A 21,204-nucleotide genomic window follows, 5' to 3' on the forward strand; every position below is an offset into this window, starting at 1 on the left:
TTTTCGTAAGTAAAATTATACCATAAGTAAATTGATGAAATCTCGGAAATGAGATATTACATCCCGCATTTGTTTTGTACATTAAAGTTTTGTCGTAAGTTAACCGACATAAGTTCGGGAATGAGATTATTTTGAGATTATAAGAATTATGCTATTTCAAATAAGTAATGAGTAAATTTGTGAATGTGAGAGGGTAAGCAAATAAAAAAAAAATTCGCCAAAGTTGGACATTTTGAGATAAAATAGGGCCCGAGCTAAAATACTCGGTATTTATGGACTAGTGCCATACAAGGTACCATATGACCATGATAATAATGTGTATAAGGTGTGTTAAAAATGAGTAGTATTTTAAGTAATTTGAGATAATTCTTAATTATGTGCGTAATTGATTAATTAGTGGATAGTGAGAGATTAATAAGATAAATTGGTAAATAATTATGATTGGGATAAGGCCTAAAAGGCCCAAAATGTGGCAGCCCCTGAATAAAATCATTAAGGATTATGTGGTGGCTGCACAATCCATATATAAAACATATCTCTAAGCTTAAGAGACATGGATGGATAAGCAACTTAAATCACAAACACATTCTCATATGCATCTGATGAAGATTCAAACATAAATATTGTGTATTACAAACAAAAGTCATGTAAGCAACGCCCAAGACCTTCAACAATTCAATTTAACGTGAAATTTTGCAATTTTAAGGGAGTACGATGTAATCTTTCTCAAGAGAATCGACTTAGGTATGTTAAGGCTATCCCTTCTTTCCTTTTGGTATGATCCATACGATACAAATAAAACGAGCAAATGTAGAACTTCCATAAATGACTCTATTCATAGATGTATTAGGGGTGCCTATGTTCTTGAATTCCCATATGTCTTATTGTTCTATCGTCTGTTCATGGGTTTCAGAAAAATACATTAAGTTGAAAAAGTTTACATCATGATATTATTCAAAGGCATAATGGTCTTATGACATTTCAAAAGACTTTATTGACGTACTTCTCATGCATTGCATTTATTTATACAAGTACATTGACCCATGACCAGATGGCATTATATACACGTAAATATGTATATTATATGTATATGAGATATGGAAAAATGTTACGGCGTTATATATGCACCACCACCTGATCCGCTGGTATACGTTGATGATTTTTCCCACAGTGGCCGAGATGATATGATGGGATGCCCTGAGAGGCTTGATGATGTTATGAACACATGTACCTATGCACGACATGACATTCATACGCATATACATGACACTATAAGTATTTCATGATTTACAGAGTTATCCAGACTTACAGGTTGAGTCATTTACTCTATATTTCTTCCATGTCTTTTATGTACTTATTTTTGTGCCTTACATGCTCGGTACATTATTCGTATTGACGTCCCTTTTGCCTGGGGACGCTGCATTTCATACCCGTAGGTCCCGATAGACAGGTTGAGAGTCCTCCAAGTAGGCTATCAGCTCAGCGGAAGATATTGGTGTGCTCCATTTGCTCTGGAGTAGCTTGTTTGGTCAATATCATTTAGACACGTATTATTTGGTATGGCGGGGCCCTGTCCCGACCTTTATGTTAAGTGTGTACTCTTAGAGGCTTGTAGAAAGATATCATGTATACGAATGCTTGTATGGCCTTGCCAGCCTATGATTTTAGTTTACAAATGATCATGTTGGCCTTATAGGCCCGTATATCACATGTATAAGTTTTTATTTTAGGTTGGGTTGTCCTATATTGAGTATTCCTCTATGTTTATTCTGGTTAGCCCATGACAACCGATTTGGCCCATTTGCCAATGAAAGTACAATAAGAAAGATATGTTATGTTGGTACTCAGTTATGTAAGGTACTGGGTGCCCGCCGCGGCCCATCGGTTTGGGTCATGACACCGGATATACAATTGGTTTTTGAATCCGACCTCAATTGGAGGTCTAAATCCCCAATTTTTGATATTCCAAAGTTCTACCCAAAATTCCTAATTTCACCATGAAAACTCTAGGTTCTAGGATAAAATCTTGTAAAAAGAAGTTAAGGAGTGAAAGAAATGAGTTTAAATCACTTACTTGTGTTTTGGGGAAGAAAGAGTGTTTGAAAAATTGCCTCTTATGTTTTAGGGTTTTGAAAAATGAAAAATGGCTGAAAAGTTTCGTTTATATATACCCCTCTCAGACCCTCACCGCTGACCGCAGAAAAAGGATCGCGGCCGCGGAGCTCCACCGCGGACCACGAAATATCGAGCGCGGCCGCGGAAGTTGGCCTTGCCCACTGCTGACCGTGAAAATCTCACCACGGCAGCGAAGTCCCCAGCGCGGTCGCAAAGATTCACCGCGGACCGCGAACACCAGTTTCAGAGACCTGCAACTTTTCAGGTCCAGGTATTTTTTTCTAAGTCTCAAAACACTCCGAAGCCTATCCAAAACTCATCCGAGCCCTAGGGGCTCTAAACCAAACTTGCACGTAAGGCTAAAAATATCATACGGACTTGCTCGCGTGATCAAATCATCAAAATAACATCATCAACTACGAATTTAACCTCAAATTCATGAAATTTCTTAAGAACATCAAAATTTTCATTTTCTCTACTAAAGGTCTGTTTTATACCGTACCAATTCCGATTCTTACCAAATTTCACAGATTCAACTAATTACTGTTCCAAAGCTGTACTGGGCTTGAGAATTAAGACACGGGCTCGATACCATCAATAACACGCATCGTTTCATTTCAAAAAGCCTTTATATTTCCAACAAACAATTTTCTTTAAAAATTCTTTTTCTCGAGCTTAGGACCCCGGAATTCGGTTACGAGCACATGCCCAAGTCCCATATTTTTCTACGGACCCTACGGGACCGTCCGATCAAGTGTCTAGGTCCATTTACCAAGAATGTTGACCATGGTCAACTTTAATCAATTTTAAAGGCCAAATTCATTATTTTCCTAAAATTTCACCTAAAAGCTTACCGGAAACGCGCCCGGACTGCGCACACAAGTCCAGGTGAGATATAAAGGGGTTTTTGAGGCCTCGGAATGCTATTTTGACTTCTAAAACAAGAGATGACCTTTCGGGTCATCACATTCTCCACCTCTAAAACAACCGTTCGTCCTCGAACAGACATAGAAAAGTACTTGAGTCGGTGAAAAGATGAGGATAACGGCTCCGCATATCAGACTCGGACTCCCAGGTCGCTACCTCAATAGGCTGACCTCTCCACTACACACAAACTGAAGGGAAATTCTTCGATCTCAACTGACGAACCTGCTGGTCTAGAATGGCTACCGGCTCTTCCTTATAGGTTAAGTCCTTGTCCAAATGGACAATGCTGAAGTCTAACACGTGGGATGGATAGTCGTGATACTTTGGAAGCATGGACACATGAAACACTAGGTTCACACCTGATAAACTCGGCGGCAATGCAAGTCTGTAAGCCACCTCTCCCACTCGATCAAGAATCTCAAAAGGACTAATGAATCTAGGGCTTAGCTTGCCCTTCTTCCCAAATCTCATCATGCCCTTCATGGGCGACACCTTAAGCAACACTCACTCTCCGATCATGAATGCCACATCACGAACCTTTCGGTCGGCATAACTCTTTTACCTGGACAGAGCTGTATGAAGCCTATCTTGAATGATCTTAACCTTATCCAGGGCATCCTGAACTAGATCTGTACCTAACAACTGAGCCTCTCCCGGCTCAAATCATCCAACCGGAGATAGACACCGCCTACCATATAAAGCCTCATAGGGAGCCATCTGGATACTCGACCGGTAACTATTATTGTAGGCAACTGCTATGGCAAGAATTAGTCCCACGAACCTCCAAAGTCAATAACATATGCTCAGAGCATATCCTCCAAAATCTGAATAGTACGCTCGGGCTGTCCGTCTGTCTGAGGATGAAATGCTGTGCTCAACTCAACCCGTATGCCCAACTCACGCTGAACTGCTCTCCAGAAATGTGAGGTAAACTGCGTACCTCGATCAAAACTTATAGACATGGGCACACAATGAAGACGAACGATCTCCTGGATATAAATCTCTGCCAACCGCTCAGAAGAATAGGAGACTGTCACAGGATTGAAATATGCTGATTTAGTCAGCCTATCCACAATAACCCACACTGCATCGAACTTCCTTTGAGTCCGAGGGAGTACAACAATGAAATCCATAGTGATACACTCCTACTTCCACTCAGGAATCTCAATCCTCTAGAACAAATCACTAGGTCTCTGATGCTCGTACTTTACTTGCTGACAATTCAAACACCAAGCTACATATGCAACAATATCCTTCTTCATCCTCCTCCACCAATAATGTTGCCGCAAATTTTGGTACATCTTAGCGGCGCCCGGATGAATAGAGTACCGAGAACTATGGGCCTGCTCTAGAATCAACTCACGAGGTCCCTACATATTAGGCATACAAGTACGACCCTGCATCCTCAAAACCTCATCATCTCCGACTGTAACTTGCTTGGTACCCCATGCCCCGCACCGTGTCTCTGAGGACAAGAAAATGAGGATCATCATACTGCCGATCTCGGATGCGCTCAAATAATGAAGAACGAGCAACTGTGCAAGCTAGCACATGACTGGGCTCAAACACATCCAACCTCACGAACTGATTGGCTAAGGCCTGAACATCCAAGGCAAGCGGTCTCTCCCCGACTGGAATATATTTGCAAGACTGCCCATACTAGCTGACTTCTTACTCAAGGCATCGACCACTACATTGGCCTTCCCCAGATGATACAAGGTGGTGAAATCATAGTCTTTCAATAACTCCAACCACCTTCTCTGCCTCAAATTTAGCTCCTTTTGCTTGAACAAATATTGCAAACTCTTGTGATCCATGAACACATCACACGATACGCCATATAAGTAATTCCTCCAAATCTTCAGCGCATGAACAATGGCTGCTAGCTTCAAATCATGAACTGGATAATTCTTCTCGTGAATTTTCAACTGTCGTGAAACATATGCAATGACCTTGCCATTTTGTATCAACACTGCACCAAGTCCAATACGAGATACATCACAATACACTGTATATGGCACTGTACCTGTGGGAAAAACCAACACCAGCGCCGTAGTCAAAGCTATCTTGATCTTCTAGCTTGCCTCACACTCGTCCGACCACCTGAACTGGGCACCCTTCTAGATCAACCTGGTCATCGGGGCTGCAAGAGATGAAAACCCCTCCACAAACCGACGGTAATAGCCGCCAAACCCAAGAAACTCCGGATCTCTGTAGCTGATGTGGGTCTAAGCCAGTCCTTAACTACCACAATCTTCTTAGGATCCACCTGAATACCCTCTGCTGATACAACATGACCCAAGAATGCAACTGAACTCAACCAAAACCACATTTCGAAAACTTAGCATATAACTGACTGTCCCTCAGAGTCCGGAGAATGACTCGAAGATGCTGCTTATGCTCCTCCCGGCTGCGGGAATAGATCAAAATATCATCAATGAAGACAATCACGAAGGAATCCAAATAAGGCTTGAACACTCGGTTCATCAAATCCATGAAAGCTACTGGGGCATTTGTCAACCCAAATGACATCACTAAGAACTCATAATGCCCGTAATGAGTTCAAAAAGCTATCTTAGACATGTCTTAGGGACATCGAATGCTTTAATCCTCAACTGATGGTAGCCAGATCTTAAATCAATCTTCGAAAATACTTTGGTACCCCAAAACTGGTTGTTGATATCACATTTTTCCCTATATATTTTTAATATGCATAAATACTTTTAAAATAGCATACATATCCATATATAAGCATGCCCAAGTTTTTTTTTAATATAATTTTTCTATAATTTTAAAGATTTTAAATTGATGCACTTCCTCCCCTTTTTACTCATAAAATCCCCGATAATTATCCTTCAAATTATTGTTGTGATAATTTAATCATCTAAACTCTATATTTATGCCAAAATATTTTCAGTATATTTTTATAATTGCATTTTATATTTTTAAAGCCAAGTTGCACATAATTACAATATTAGTCTTATTAGGGTACAATTACGTTTTATATGCACGAAACGATTTTCTATATTTTTAAAATGTTAAATATCTATTTTTAATCATTTTAGTACATGAAATTATTTTTCTAGAAATTATCTATTATTTATTATAAATTATATTGAGTTAAATTGGCTATTTAAAACATAGCCAGATTTCATTTCAATTTTAGCCTCAATTTTAACCCAACCCCAGCCCAATTCCTAATCGAATTACCCGACCAAAACCATAAACACACCTACCCGACCCAGAACCAATTAAATCATGGCCGTTGATCTTTATCAACGACCCGTGTTGATTCTTGCCTTTTTAATCCTAAACCACCCCAACCCTAATCATTTTCCAAATACCGCTACCCTAGAATCCTCTCTACTCTCAGTACACTCTCAACCTAACCCTAGCCCTTCAACCGCCGACCTCTGTTCTCCGGTCATCTCCGGCGACCTTTCATCGTCTCTTAAGCCTCCAATGGCTTCTCTCATGCCATGCCTTCCTTCTCTAAGGTCTTCAAGGGCCCAGGGCCATGCCGACTTGCATCTAGGGTTCACCACTTGTCTGTTCTTGGCTACTCCAGTGTGATTTCGAGCGAAATCATGTTGTATCTGTTACGATCCTTGGGATTGTGGACAGGTTCTTTCATCTCTATATGGGTTTCTTTTGAAACCCTAGTTTCTTCCTATAATTTCTTCCTATATCTGTTACACTATCCTTGGAGATCTTTACCAGAATTGTTGATTTCAAGTGTTTTTCAACTTCTAAAATTAAGGTTTCAGAATTTCTTTTAAAACCTTGTTTAACTGATTCTTTGTGTTTAAACTTCTATTTCTTGCATATTTTGGTTTATTCTATGATTTTACTACACCTTTAACTCGTCTATGTTGAAAGTCCTAATTTTTAGGTTCTTTTGTTTGATTTTGTGATTGGCCAGTCTTTGTTTGAGTTTTTGCGACTATCTTGCCTCAAATATGTTTCTACTGAGTTTCTTAGCCTAACTTACATCAACTCTATGTGCTTGTGTTCATCTTGACTGTTGAAGACTTGCCTCTTTCTATCAGTGCTGTTTAATCTCCATGTTTTCTATGACTGGTTATTCATATCTTACTCTATTTATATGCTAAAACACTGACTCATGACTCTCTCTTTGATTGACTCTGAGTTCCCTGTTTCTTGGCTTGATTTGAGAACTTCCCGTTAGACATTCGATTCTCTTATTTAAACTTGGTTTATTTGCTTATGCTTGGGAACTTATGTTATTCTCCTTAAATCAGTAATTTCGAGTCCTTGATTCACTGATTTACTATATGTTGATTTTCGATTATTTTCATATTCTGCAACTTTATTTTATTTTCTTACCTTATTTGATTAACCGAGTCTTTTACTGATTCTTCACTAACTGTTTCCTTAACTGAACCCTTGTGTATTTACCCCTAGTTGTGTATTTTGTACCTAATGCCTTACTTGATTTCTTTCCTTAAACATTTTCTGCCCATTACCATTTGTGGATCACCCTTTAATTAAAGGAGTACTTGTATTGATTTGATTCTGATTAGTACTTGGTTCCATAATTACTATACTGTTATGATTCTTGCCCTATTTTACCTAATTTCGAACTACTATTATACATACTCTCTCATTAATACAAATACACGAACACATTTGTTCAAAAAGCTCTCTCACACTCAAAAACTTTCTTCTATCTCTTTGGTTACTTGCTATTACTTTGAGTTAGCCAACTGCAAGTCAAGGCTAACTATAGTGCTTTCCTATTCCTCACTTTGTGTTTACCATCTCACTACTGGTATGTTCTGATTTTAATTCAAGTCCCAAAACATTATGCTTTTCCTATTACTTAAATTTGTCATGTTTCTAATATGCTTCTATCTATGGTTTTGTTGTTCAACCTACAATTAACATGTCTGTTTCGTTGTCTTCTTTACTGCATGCTATATACCCCCTTAGGATTTGCCTACTCATGAATCCCTTTCTAGTATGCGCCAATGTGACTATGTTTCTCTAACTCCTGGCATGCACCCTCCTGTGTGAAGTATTTGGCTATCCTAAGCCTGTTTGATTCGGTATTAACTCTAAAGTTCATGTTATACTTTAAAAGCCCTTGACCCCTTTCAAGGCTCCGCTGATTTTGTACCTATGTGCATCTATGCTTACTATGTGCCCTATATCCCCATTACCCCTGAGTGGATGTGTGCACCTGTTTGGCTCCATGTATTGAGTGCTGGTGAACCTTTTCTGGTTCTGCATTGATTGTTAGTCACTTTACCTTTTTCAAATTGTCTTATTTGGTAACTCCCTATATGTTTTTACAAAACTATTTCAAGCAAATCTCTTTTAACATTGTTTTCCTACTGAAATCTTTTTCAAACTATGTCAAGCACTCTCACTATACTCCTAAGTCACTAGGTTCTGCCCCCTCCAGTGTGTGTACTGGCTTGGGATCCTCTTGAGAACCCTCTGAACTTTGGCACACTGAGGCTGGCCCTTCCAAACTGCACTTACTCAATTTGGTTACAAAGTCTAGGTGTGAGCACTGCCCTGGATCCTTGAGATCCTTAGGGAACTCTCACGCACCTAGACAATGATATTGTCTATGAAATTGGTATTTGAGGCTATTTGAGGTTTTGGGAAATCACTTGGTCCTGATTCAGGCTCCCTATAGTGTAACTTCTTCTTTTTTCTTTTTTTATCTATTTATGTATTTCATTCACCTAGTTTGTAATAATTTGTAAACGAATATTGGGGTGACTTGTCAAAGGGGTGGGTAGTTACATATTTATGGGGTAACATGGGTAGAAACCATGCCTATAGGATCTCATATTTGCTATGTATGCCCTGTCATGTTAGAAATCATGCCAATAGGATTTCATATCTATGCTATGCTTGCCTTACCATGCTAGAAATCATGCCTATAGGTTTTACAACCAACTCTACAAATAGATATCATACTTAAACATGTGATCAAGTTCAAGTTTCTATTCCAATGGTTGTTTACATTTATTTCCACTAGAAATCATACCTATACATTTATAAACAACTAGATATCATAGGAAACAACATCAGAAATTCTGCCTATAAATCTACAATCAGTTTAGTTTAAACAAGTCAATCCAGTTCATGATTAGTTTACTTCGAAACTGGTCTAATTAGTAGTTTGTTTTTCCTGAAATGAATTCTTTAGTTTACTATTAAAAGCATGCCTATAGGAACTCAAGAGTCTGTTTTAAAATCTGCCCACTCTTTTATTATGTCAAACATAGTTCTTAAGACACCACTATTTAGCGTGCAGGCAAGCCTATTGGGTGTTTTCAAATCCTGCAACTCTGAAACTGTTTCTGCTACTTAATGTTGTTCTGGTTTTAGCAGGCTTAAAATCAGTAGCCAAACTGATAAGGTCATTACTTCTGAGTTTATAAAATAAAAATTGCATATCTCATGTGTTCTGGTATTCGTCTAGACATCATGTCTTAGGATACTGATTAACAGTATTGCCCTTGTTTGTGTTTGAGTCATTTTGTTTACATGCATTATCTATAGAGATGAACCTGAGCCTCTTATCTGCTATTTCATGCTTTTTATTTGCTAAAGTCCTATGTGTTCTTGCTTGTCGCCTTAGTATTTTCTCCTTTAAACCTTAGGGGTCTGTCTAGAACTGCCTATAGGTAGAGGTCCTAAATTTCCTCTAGGACCATTAAGAAGGGACGGGTAACAACACACAATAAAGATTGCTGACCAATACTCGCTTTAATAACCACTAAGGGGGTGGGAAGGATAGATATGGGATATGATGACTACGCGCTGATGTCACATGTAACCCCTTATTGAGGAGTGTTTACCGGACATTGTGAGGGGTTATCCTATAGGCTAACCAACCTAGGACCCCTCCTTTCCCAAATCCTTTATGTTTAAAACTTTGTTTTATATGTATACAACTTGTTCAAAATCTTTGTCTTATTATATGCTTTACTTTGTTTCAACTACTTATCTGTTAAAGGACTAATTCACAAATATAAGTTCGGCCGAGACCCACAGTTGTGGACCAAGAGGGGTGCCTAACACCTTCCCATCGAGGTCATTTCGAGCCTTTACCCTAATCTCTGGTAATGCAAACCAATCCAAGAGTTAATCGCTTTAGGTGCCCTAACGCACCATAATCCGTTAGGTAGCTACTCTTCAAATACTCAATTCCCAAAAGGAAATGAGTTATTACCCCATGAATGTTGAAACCCGGACTTCCTCCGCGGAGGGAAAACGGGGCGCGACAGCATGGCGACTCTGCCGGGGATACCTTTAGGCTCTTACCATAATGAACTTATTTTTTATGAATTAGTCCAAGCATGCTTTATCCCGTGCCCTTTCCCTTTGTTTTCTTTTAATTGTCTGTTTTCTTTTAAACATTTATGATTCTTTACCCCTAAAACTGACTTGACTCTTTGTTTCTTTTCCTATAACTGTCTTTCAATTATTTAAATATTGTATTTATTTTTTCTACATGCAAATACTTGACTACATGTTATTAACTGCTGCATATATCATGCTCCACATCATATTCCACTTTGCGCATTAAATCCTATTGCAACTCTTTAATGAGTGGTTGCGCTCTTCCTATTTACTACCCGTAAATTCGGAAAGGCTTATTTGCGGTAAAACTAGTCGATCAGCGGTGCAGTCGACGGTTCCGTGCCTTCCCCCTCAAGTTGTCCGCTTGAGGGTACCAGTCTAAAACCCCATAGTAGCCTTACTCTGGTTAAAATTGTGCATGCATCATGGTCAAACCTAGTCGGATCAATATGCTGTCCACATGGTGATCCTTTAAGATAAGCCTTATCCAAAAGTCCATCGGTTTTTTCACAATCCCAACGGACACAATCACGTTCTGTGCATTAATTTGGAGAACTAATGTCTATATGTTGATCATAAATGTATAAATAGTCGAGTCTGGTGGGGTTAAGGCCTAACCTTTTTGTTTTTGCAGAAAATGAGGCACGAGGTCCCCAGCTTCGGTATGGTTAGCACACCTTCACTCTTGCTAGACTGATGGAGGAATCTCCCATCAGACGACCAAATCAATGAATGGAAAGAGAGGGCTACCAAATCTAGCGAAAAGCTGGAATACCTAGAGTACAACTTGTTGGAATTGAAAGGAAAAGCGAGGAAGAGAGTCACCGACTGCCAGAACGCTGAGGAAAATGAAGGAGGACATTTGGCAAAGGCGTTCTTACTGATAAACCTACGCGAACTGGAGGATTTGATCAACGAGAACATTCAACCTGAGGAAGGTCCTTCTGGGACCAAATAGGCTAGATTTATTTGCTTTCCTAAATGTAATAAGGCCAAGTGCCAGTAGTGACTTACTTTTTTATTATCTTAGTATCGTTTTGGGATTCGTCTATTTTTATATTATGAAATGAAGCATTTATTGGCATTTATAGTTCTCCAAATTTATTTGTTTCTAGGCCTACCTCAGGCACAACGAGGTTCCCAAAGTAGGACATAATTTACATTTCCGCAATATGTGTTTAAATGCTGCAAATATTTCAGGAACCTCACTGACTTGTTACATTTTGTTTTTGCTTATTTTTTTTATTCCCATCCCCTTAGGTTGGTTCACTCATACTGGCCTCATCAGCATACCACACCAGATCTAGAAGCCCTCCGCCTCCTCCTCCTCTAAGCAACACAAAAGGAAAAGGAAAAGAAAAAATGGACTACTTAAGTGGAATCCAAAAGGAGAATGTTGAGAACGTAGAGACCTCAGATGGCCGTAGTACTCCAGCCCCAAATGATCTAGTCTTGAGACTAGAGAAAAGTTGTCACTCACCCTCAATGTCCCCGATATCTACCAACAAAACACAAAGAAACCAACACCTCCTCAGAACACATGAAACCAATAACCACAAAATCCTACCGCACCGAATCAATATGCAACTCCACCCCAAAATATCAATCCATTGCTAATACCAACTCTGCCACAACATCAGCATCAACAAATTCAGTAGCCACTAACCACCACTTACCACACTTCCCAAAACACACCACAATCCATTCTCTATCCCCAAAACTCCACCAATGACCATCATTACACCCCCATCAAAGCAACCCTATATATGTGGAAACTGTACCTCACTCTACCCAACCAATCTCATATATACCAGAATCCTCCGAGAAGGACCTGCTCATTAAAAACATGGCTGAAGAACTCAAGAAGTTAACAAGCCGAGTTCAAGGTGTTGAAGGCGACAGAGGAATAGAAGGTTTAACCTATGAAGATCTATGCATACAGCCAGATGTCGAACTGCCAGAGGGGTACAAACCTCCCAAGATCGAAATCTTTGATGGCACAAGTGATCCCAAGGTTTATCTAAGGACCTATTGTGACAAGCTTGTTGGGGTCGGGAAAGATGAAAAAATTCGGATGAAGCTCTTTATGAGGAGTCTTACTAGGGATGCTTTATCTTGGTATTTCAGCCAAAATCCCAAGAAATAGTCTAATTGGGTAAGTATGGCGTCAGATTTTATGGACCGGTTCAGGTTCAACACAGAGAATGCACCGGATGTTTTCTACATTCAGAATCTTAAAAAGAAACCTACCGAGACTTTCTGTGAGTATGCTACTCGTTGGAGGACAAAAACAGCCAAGGTCAGGCCCTCTTTGGACGAAGAACAGATGAATAAATTCTTCGTCAGGGCACAAGATCCACAATATTATGAGAGGTTGATGGTTATCAAAAATCACAAATTCTCTGACATCATCAAACTTGGATAAAGAATCAAAGAAGGAATCAAGAGCGGGATGGTAATGAACTTCGAGGCACTACAAGCCACAAATAAGGCACTACAATTAGGTGGCATATCGAAGAAGAGAGATGTTGGGGCAGTAATGGTGGTCAAGGGCCTAAAATCTCCACCATATCAAACACCCCCACTCACATATCAAACACCCCCACCCACATATCAAACCCCTCAATACACATATCAACCTTCATCTCACAGATATTCCCAACCCACCACTGTCCATCACACCTATAACTCCCAACCATCCCACTTCCAATCACCACCAACTCGCCAAAATTATCCAAGACCAAGACCCAATTTTGACCGCAAACCACCCAGAAAATACACCGCCATTAACGAGCCCATCTACCAACTGTATAAAAGGTTGAGAGCCACAGGTTACGTCACTCCTATTCCCGCTGTGGCATTAGAAAATCTATCCCAATGGGTCAATCTGAACAAAACTTGTGTGTACCATTCCGGTATGAAAGGGCACACCACTGCTGAGTGCCGAACATTGAAGGATAAGATCCAGACGCTAATTGACAACAAGGTCATACAAGCAAAGGAAACCGCACCTAATGTCCGCGACAACCCCCTCCTTGATCATAGAGGTGGTGGAGTACATGTGATAGAGACGAATGAAGAATGCGACCCTGAGGGGTCAATTGGGCTTATTCGAAAAGGCGATGACTTTAAAGTTGCCGTCACACTTACTCCTATTGTGGTACAGACTCAGTCACCAATCGAGGTTGAGGTAACTACATCAGTTTCATTCGAGGTAAAGGTGGCTCCACCTGCAGCCACCCCCGCTCCATTTATAGTAGAAGTGGTCACACCTTTCATTGTGACAGTATCAACCACACCTCCCTTGAACGCAAAAGCAATACCCTGGGATTATGTTGTCGAGGCTCGGCAAAAAGGGAAGGCCAACGTAGAGGAATCTGACACCGCACAAGAAATGACTAGAACTGGAAGAGTCTATACACCTGAACATTTGGGAGGTCCAAGTAAGGATGCCACTACTAGGCAGCCTATCATTGAGACCGGGCCAGATGACTTGTGGAGGAAAGTACATGCAAATGAGTATTCTGTTGTTGACCATCTGAACAAAGTACCTGCTCAGATATCTATCCTGTCACTATTGCAGAATTCAGAGGCACACAAGAATGCTTTAATGAAAGTGTTGAGCGAGGCTTATGTACCCAATAACATCAGTGGCAGAGAAATGGCCAATATGGTTGGGCAAGTACTAGAAAGTCATAAGATCATCTTCCACGAAGATGAGCTACCACCTGAGGGACTGAATCACAATCGAGCATTGCATATTACGGTGCAATTTGAAGACAAGTTCATTGCTAGGGTCTTGGTTGATGGAGTTTCAAGCCTAAATATTTGTCCATTGGACACTCTGAAAAGGTTGGACAAATTTTTCCACGAAATACGGGCAAGAAGCATGAACGTGAAAGCTTTCTATAGGTCCTAAAGGGCCACGATCGGGGAAATCGACCTTTGCTTGCAGATGGGGCCAACTTGGTTTGACATTGAATTTCAGGTACTCGACATACCAGCCTCATATAATCTTCTGTTGGGCCGACCATGGATCCATGCCGCTGGAGCCGTGCCTTCCACATTACATCAAGTCATGAAGTTCGAATAGAATCATCAGGAGGTGATCATTCACGGGGATGGAAGTAACCCCACTTATACTAGTCAAACCATCCTAGCCACTGGACATAGAAGAAGGCTAGGAGGGGAAACCTATTATCATATTGAGCAGGTCAATGCCGTCGAGAAGGATAAGTGGTAGAGTAACAAAATAGAAAGCATACTAGCATGGTCTGGATATGAACCCAGCAAAGGGTTGGAAAAGAACCTCCAAGGTATCACCAAACCAATGCAGCTGAAAAATCATGGTAACACCTTTGGTATCGGATACCAGTATACATGGCAAGGGTACGATGATTGGTCGCCTCTATGGCATGGACCATATTACCCTCTTAAGCAGCCAGTGTCACATTTGGAACAAGATTTTCACCAAGCTGATATGATATGAGGGACTGTAGAAGAGGAAGCACTAGCTGGGTTGAAGAATTTGTTTTTGGAGGATGAGGATATGGACTGCGGTGCCATAATTGAGGAGGAGGAGGAAGAAGGCCTCACTATTCAGACTGCGGAGAAGGGAGCTATTCTCAGAAACTGGACTGCCACACTATCTTGAGCCCGCTGAGTCCCTGGGTAGCTTGGCAGAATTTACTTTTATAGCCGTTCTAGGCATTCAAGATTTCCTGTAATTTTGTTTTAAGCTTGACTTGTTTCAAAATAAATGCTCGATTCATCGAGCCGTACTTTGTCTGGACAATTTTTCAAGTTTTTAATCAAATGCATTTTCTCTTTATCATTCACTACTATCTTTACACTTTTCCATTCTACAGCGTTATTATTACTTTTCTTGATGAACCAGTGACTGTGACATGTAATGAGGCAACGCAATATGAGAATAGTGGTTTAGATGAAAAAGATGAGATACCCGAGGAAATTGTCAGGGAGGTTGAAAACTTTGAGAATAAGCCTAAGTCCAATCTGGATGAGACCAAAGCAGTAAATTTGGGAGATGTCGAGACCATCAAGGATACTCGCATCAACATTCACTTGTCACCAATAGAGAACGAAGAGTACATTTGCTTCCTAAAAGATTATGAGGATATGTTTGCATGGTCGTATGATGACATGACCGGCTTAAGCACGTCTATAGTGGCTCACAAGTTGCCCACTAATACCATGTGTCAACCAGTGAAACAGAAACTCAGAAAGTTCAAACCAGACATGAGCATGAAAATCAAGGAGGAAGTTACCAAGCAGATCAAGGCCAAAGTTCTCAGGGTGGTTGAGTACCCAACCTGGTTAGCTAACATTGTGCCAGTTTCAAAGAAGGATGGGAATGTCAGAGTATGTGTTGACTGTTGGGATTTAAATAGAGCAAGTTCCAAGGATGACTTCCTGCTGCCGAATATACACATCCTGATCGATAACTGCGCCAAGCATGAACTCCAATCCTTTATAGATTGCTTCACAGGTTATCACCAGATTAGGATGGATGAAGAGGATAAAGAGAAGACAACTTTAATTACACCATGGGGTGTATACTGTTACACGATGATGCCATTTGGTTTGAAGAACGCTGGGGCCACTTACATGAGAGATATGACAACCATCTTCCATGGTATGATACACGAAGAAATAGAGGTATATGTGGACGATGTCATTATCAAATCCAAGAAGGCCGCAGATCACATAGCAGATCTGAGGAAGTTCTTTGATAGGCTAAGGAGGTATAATTTGAAATTGAACCCCGCAAAGTGTGCATTCGGGGTTCCCACAGGAAAGTTACTAGGATTCATCGTCAGTCATCGAGGGATCGAGCTGGATCCGTCTAAAGTCAAGGCTATTCAGGAGTTACCACCACCTAAGAGAAAAAAGGACGTAATGAGCTTCCTTGGACGACTCAACTACATCAGTCGATTCATAGCACAGTCAACAGTCATATGTGAACCCATCTTCATGATGCTGGGGAAAAATGCTGAAACAAGCTGGACAGAGGATTGTCAGAAAGCTTTTGACAAGATCAAGGAAATTCTGTCCACACCACCAGTTCTGGTCCCGCCAGAACCAGAACGACCTTTGCTACTATATCTATCTGTGTTGGATGGAGCCTTCAGATGTGTTCTGGTACAACATGACAAGACAGGAAGAAAGGAGCAAGCTATTTACTTGAGTAAGAAGTTTACACCTTATGAAGCATGGTATTCTTTGCTTGAATGCACTTGCTGTGCTTTGACTTGGACAACCCAAAAATATAGGCATTACTTTTGTGCCTACACTACATATCTCATATCCATGATGGACCCTTTGAAGTATATATTCCAGAAACCCATGCCGACTGGGAAGTTGGCTAAGTGGCAGATACTACTAAGTGAGTTCGATATCGTCTACGCAACTAAAAAGATGGTCAAAGGAAAAGAATTGGCAGATCACCCTGCTGAAAATCCGGTGGGAGAAGCATACGAACTTTTGAAAATGTATTTTCCTGATGAAGAAGTATCATTCGTAGGAGATGACATTACCGAGGCATATGATGGTTGGAGGATGTTCTTTGACAAAGCTGCAAATTTCAAAGGAGGGGGCATTGGAGTAGTTTTGGTATCAGAAACGGGTCAACATTATCCGGTATCTGCTAAACTCAGATTTCCCTGCACCAACAACATGGCGGATTATGAAGCCTGCATACTAGGGCTTAACATGGCAGTCGACATGAACGTTCAGGAGTTGTTGGTGATCGGTGATACAAATTTGCTTGTGCACCAGGTACAAGGAGAATGGGCCACCAAGAATTTCAAGATATTGCCATATCTGCACCATGTGCAGGAATTGAAAAGGAGGTTTATGAAGATAGAATTCCGACATGTTCCCAGAATTCAGAATGAGTTTGCTCATGCATTGGCTACCTTGTCATCTATGACACACCATCCAGATAAGAATTACATTGATCCCATTCTAGTGAGGATCTATAATCAGCTGGCTTATTGTGCTCATGTCGAGGAGGAAGCAGATGGAAAGCCTTGGTTCCATGACATCAATGCGTATTTGTCAAAAGGTGAATATCTGAAGCATGCAAATCACACTCAGAAATGCACACTCCGGAGATTGTCCAATCTCTTCTTCCATAGCGGAGGAAACTTGTACAAAAGAACTCCTGATATGGGTTTACTAAGATGTGCCGACGCAAAGGAAGCTTCTAAGCTACTTGAGAACGTTCATGCTGGGAGCTGTGGCCCACACATGAATGGTTTCGTCTTGGCTAAGAAGATACTCAGGGTAGGTTAGTTTTGGATGACCATGGAGACGGATTGCATTCAGTATGTCTGCAAATGCTTTTAATGTCAAGTGCATGCCGATACGATAAAAGTGCCACCGAACGAGCTAAATGCAACAAGCTCACCTTGGCCATTTGCCGCCTGGGGGAATGGATGTTATTGGTCCAATTGAGCCCACTGCTTCAAACGAACATAGGTTTATTCTGGCAGCCATTGATTATTTCACAAAATAGGTAGAAGCTGTATCTTACAAAGCTATAACCAAGAAAGTCATCGCAGATTTTGTCAAGGATCGTATTGTCTTCCGATTTGGAGTTCACGAGTCCATTATTATTGACAACGCCAGCAATCTCAATAGTGATCTAATGAAAGCTATGTGTGAAGCTTTCAAAATCAAGCACAAGAATTCCACAGCCTACAGACCTCAGATGAATGGAGCCATAGAAGCCGCCAACAAAAACATTAAGAAGATATTAAGGAAAATGGCAGAGAACCACAGATAATGGCATGAGAAGTTACCCTTTTCTCTATTGGGTACTGCACCACGGTTCACACATAAATCGGGGCAACCCCCTACATGTTGGTTTATGGTACCGAAGCTGTCATTCCAGCCGAGGTAGAGATTCCTTCTTTAAGAGTCATACGGGAAGCAAAACTCAGCGATGCAGTATGGATAAAAAGCCACTATGAACAATTGGACCTTATAGATGGAAAGAGGATGAACGCAGTGTATCACTGCCAACTTTATTAGAACAAAATGTCCAAAGCTTTCAACAAAAAGGGTCAAATCAAGGCAATTTGCACCGGGTCAATTGGTGCTAAAGAAGATCTTCCAATATCAAGATGAAGACAAAGGGAAATTTTCTCCCAACTAGCAAAGTCTGTACATGGTTCACAGGGTGCTGACAGGGGGAGCACTCATACTTGCAGAAATGGACGGAGAAATCTGGCCAAAGCCAATCAATTCAGACGCTGTCAAGAGATACTATGCTTAGATTGTTTAAATTTACTCATTTGATATAATTGAACTACGCTTGATCTAATTCCCGTTTAAGAGGGGATACGTAGGCAGCCTTATAGGTTCGGTCAAAATTTTCATTTCCCCCAAGATCAGAAACTGGGGTAGAATTTTGAGGAGGGTCCTCAAAATTTCGGAGCAAGTCCAGCCAACGCCAACATGTGTCAGACAGTCAGTAATCAGTTAAGAAACTGGGGCAGATTTTGAGAAGGATTCTCAAAATTCCAAAGAAGGTTCAGCAAGGCCTATTATCCGCAAACAACCGAAGGATCATCTACTAAACTAGGACAGAATTTTGAGGAGGGCCCTCAAAATTCTACCCCAGTTTAGTAGATGATCCTTTGGCTGTTTGCGGATAATAGGCCTTGCTGAATTCTGACATAAGAGAGCTGCAATGCCTTTGAGATGCATTACAATCACTAGTTCATCAAAATTACTTGATATATCAATACATTTCTAAACTGACTTTATATTTAATTACATATTTTCGAAAACTCTATTTCCATAACAGTCAGGTGTTACCTAGGGGAACTCAAAAACACTTTTAGAGCGGAGCAAAGCAAGGCCGGCAAATGAAGTACGAACCAACCTCTCCCCCCCCCCACAAACTTACAATTTTTCTTTGAACACGTGCATATTTGATGTAGCGATAGCATTCGCAAACATGTATACACAAAGAGATCACTATCAATTAGGCCATCAAACAACGAATGTATCTCCAGCTAAGATATACACTACTCTTATTCGATGCTCGCTCCTTGCATGAGGCTAATCCCTGCCTCCATACTTGCATGAGGCTAATCCCTGTCTCCCTATTTGCGTGAGTCTAATCCTTGACGCCATAATGGCATGAGGCTAATCCCTGCCTCCCTATTTACATGAGTATAATCCTTGCCTCCATATTTGCATGAGTCTAATCCCTAACTCCACACTTGCATGAGGCTAATCCTTGCCTCTATATTTGCATGAGTCTAATACTTGAATCCACACTTGCATGAGGCTAATCCATGCCTCCCTATTTGCATGAGTCTAATCCTTAACTCCATACCTGCATGAGGCTAATCCCGGCCTGCCTATTTGCATGAGTCTAATCCCTAATTCCATAAGGCTAATCCCTGCCTCCCTACCTGCATGAGGCTAATCCCTGCCTCCCCATACTTGCATGAGTCTAATCCCTGACTCCACACTTGCATGAGGCTAATCCCTGCCTCCCTATTTGCATGGGTCTAATCCCTGCCTCCCTACTTGCATGAGGCTAATCCCTGCCTCCCCATACTTGCATGAGTCTAATCCCTGACTCCATATTTGCATGAGTCTAATACCTACCTCCACACTTGCATGAGGCTAATCCTTGCCTCCTCATCTGCATGGGACCAAGCAACGTCCCTCTTTGCATGAATATTGCTCTATTTCTAGTACTCTTTATTTGATTTTCAATCAGGCTAAGCTCTACCCTCCATTTCACAAGACTAAGCCTTGTATTGTTAACATCATACTTTGCATATCATGGGCTGAAATATTGCCAACCTATCCAAAGCATCATAGTCTAAAAGGCATCATCATCATAGCCGAAAGACATCATGCCATGGCCTGAGGAGCCCTCAAACTTGCATATCATTATTCAAAAGCATCATGGTTCGGAGGCACCATCTTCATGGCCGGAGAACATCATTTCATGGCCTACGAATTCCTCACTGAACAATTCATGACCAAGGACGTCATCTTTAACCGTCTAAAAACAACCTTCACGATCCAAAAGGGAATCTGCATTATGTTTAAATGTTCGCAAATACATGTTTGTATCATCTATACCTGCAGGTAACCAGTAAGAAACCGCTATCCTAGCAGGAGCAATTTCACTCCAGTTCCTTCAACTATCTCAAAACCTAAACCGCTCACCATAGTCGCTTCAGCATCGCATGCCCGCCCTTACAATAATTTCATCGGCATATTCCGCAGATGAATCCAGAACTACACATGGCCTGATTCCTGTAAAACTAGGGATATGTAGGCAGCTCGAAGACTGAAGTCTGGCCCCTGTCTTTAAAAGCATCACATCCAGTCAAAATTGGTCATCATTTCTTTACCCGAAAACTCTTTTATCTTTCCCGGGTAAAGAGGGGCAGCTGTTGATACCCAAGTTTTCCCTATATATTTTTAATATGCATAAATACTTTAAAAATAGCATACATATGCATATATAAGCATGCACAAGGTTTTTATAATTTTCTATAATTTTAAAGATTTTAAATTGATTTACTTCCTCCCCTTTTTACTCATAAAATTCCCAATAATTATCCTCCAAATTATTGTTGTGATGATTTAATCATCTAAACTCTATATTTATGCCAAAATATTATTAAAATATTTTTAGTACAATTTTATAATTGCATTTTGTATTTTAAAGCCAATTTGCATATAATTGCAATATTAGCCTAATTAGGGTACAATTACGTTTTATATACACAAAACGATTTTCTATATTTTTAA

The 21,204-nt window shown here is 40.5% G+C and overlaps 1 protein-coding gene across 1 annotated transcript; it reads left to right on the forward strand.

Moving 5' to 3' along the window:
• Nucleotides 1-15,204: 15,204 nt before the first annotated feature.
• On the forward strand, nt 15,205-18,199 carry LOC138887758 (uncharacterized). Its single transcript, XM_070169539.1, has 6 exons — nt 15,205-15,672; nt 16,000-16,154; nt 16,341-16,551; nt 16,750-17,022; nt 17,398-17,697; nt 17,930-18,199. The coding sequence occupies exons 1-6, from the start codon at nt 15,205-15,207 to the stop codon at nt 18,197-18,199; spliced, it is 1,677 nt and encodes a 558-aa protein (XP_070025640.1).
• The last annotated feature ends 3,005 nt before the right edge of the window (nt 18,200-21,204 follow it).

This window comes from Nicotiana sylvestris, chromosome 3 (assembly GCF_000393655.2).
Source record: "Nicotiana sylvestris chromosome 3, ASM39365v2, whole genome shotgun sequence".
Lineage (NCBI taxonomy): Eukaryota > Viridiplantae > Streptophyta > Magnoliopsida > Solanales > Solanaceae > Nicotiana > Nicotiana sylvestris.

What these genes read in the sequence shown, in the direction of transcription:
- LOC138887758 (XM_070169539.1), top strand. Translation starts at nt 15,205, where the DNA reads ATGCATTTTCTCTTTATCATTCACTACTATCTTTACACTTTTCCATTC. An exon ending in GCATGAAAATCAAGGAGGAA is followed by an intron (nt 15,673 to 15,999) that starts GTTACCAAGCAG and finishes TTTGGTTTGAAG; the next exon opens with AACGCTGGGGCCACTTACAT. An exon ending in GGGGCATTGGAGTAGTTTTG is followed by an intron (nt 17,023 to 17,397) that starts GTATCAGAAACG and finishes ATCTATAATCAG; the next exon opens with CTGGCTTATTGTGCTCATGT.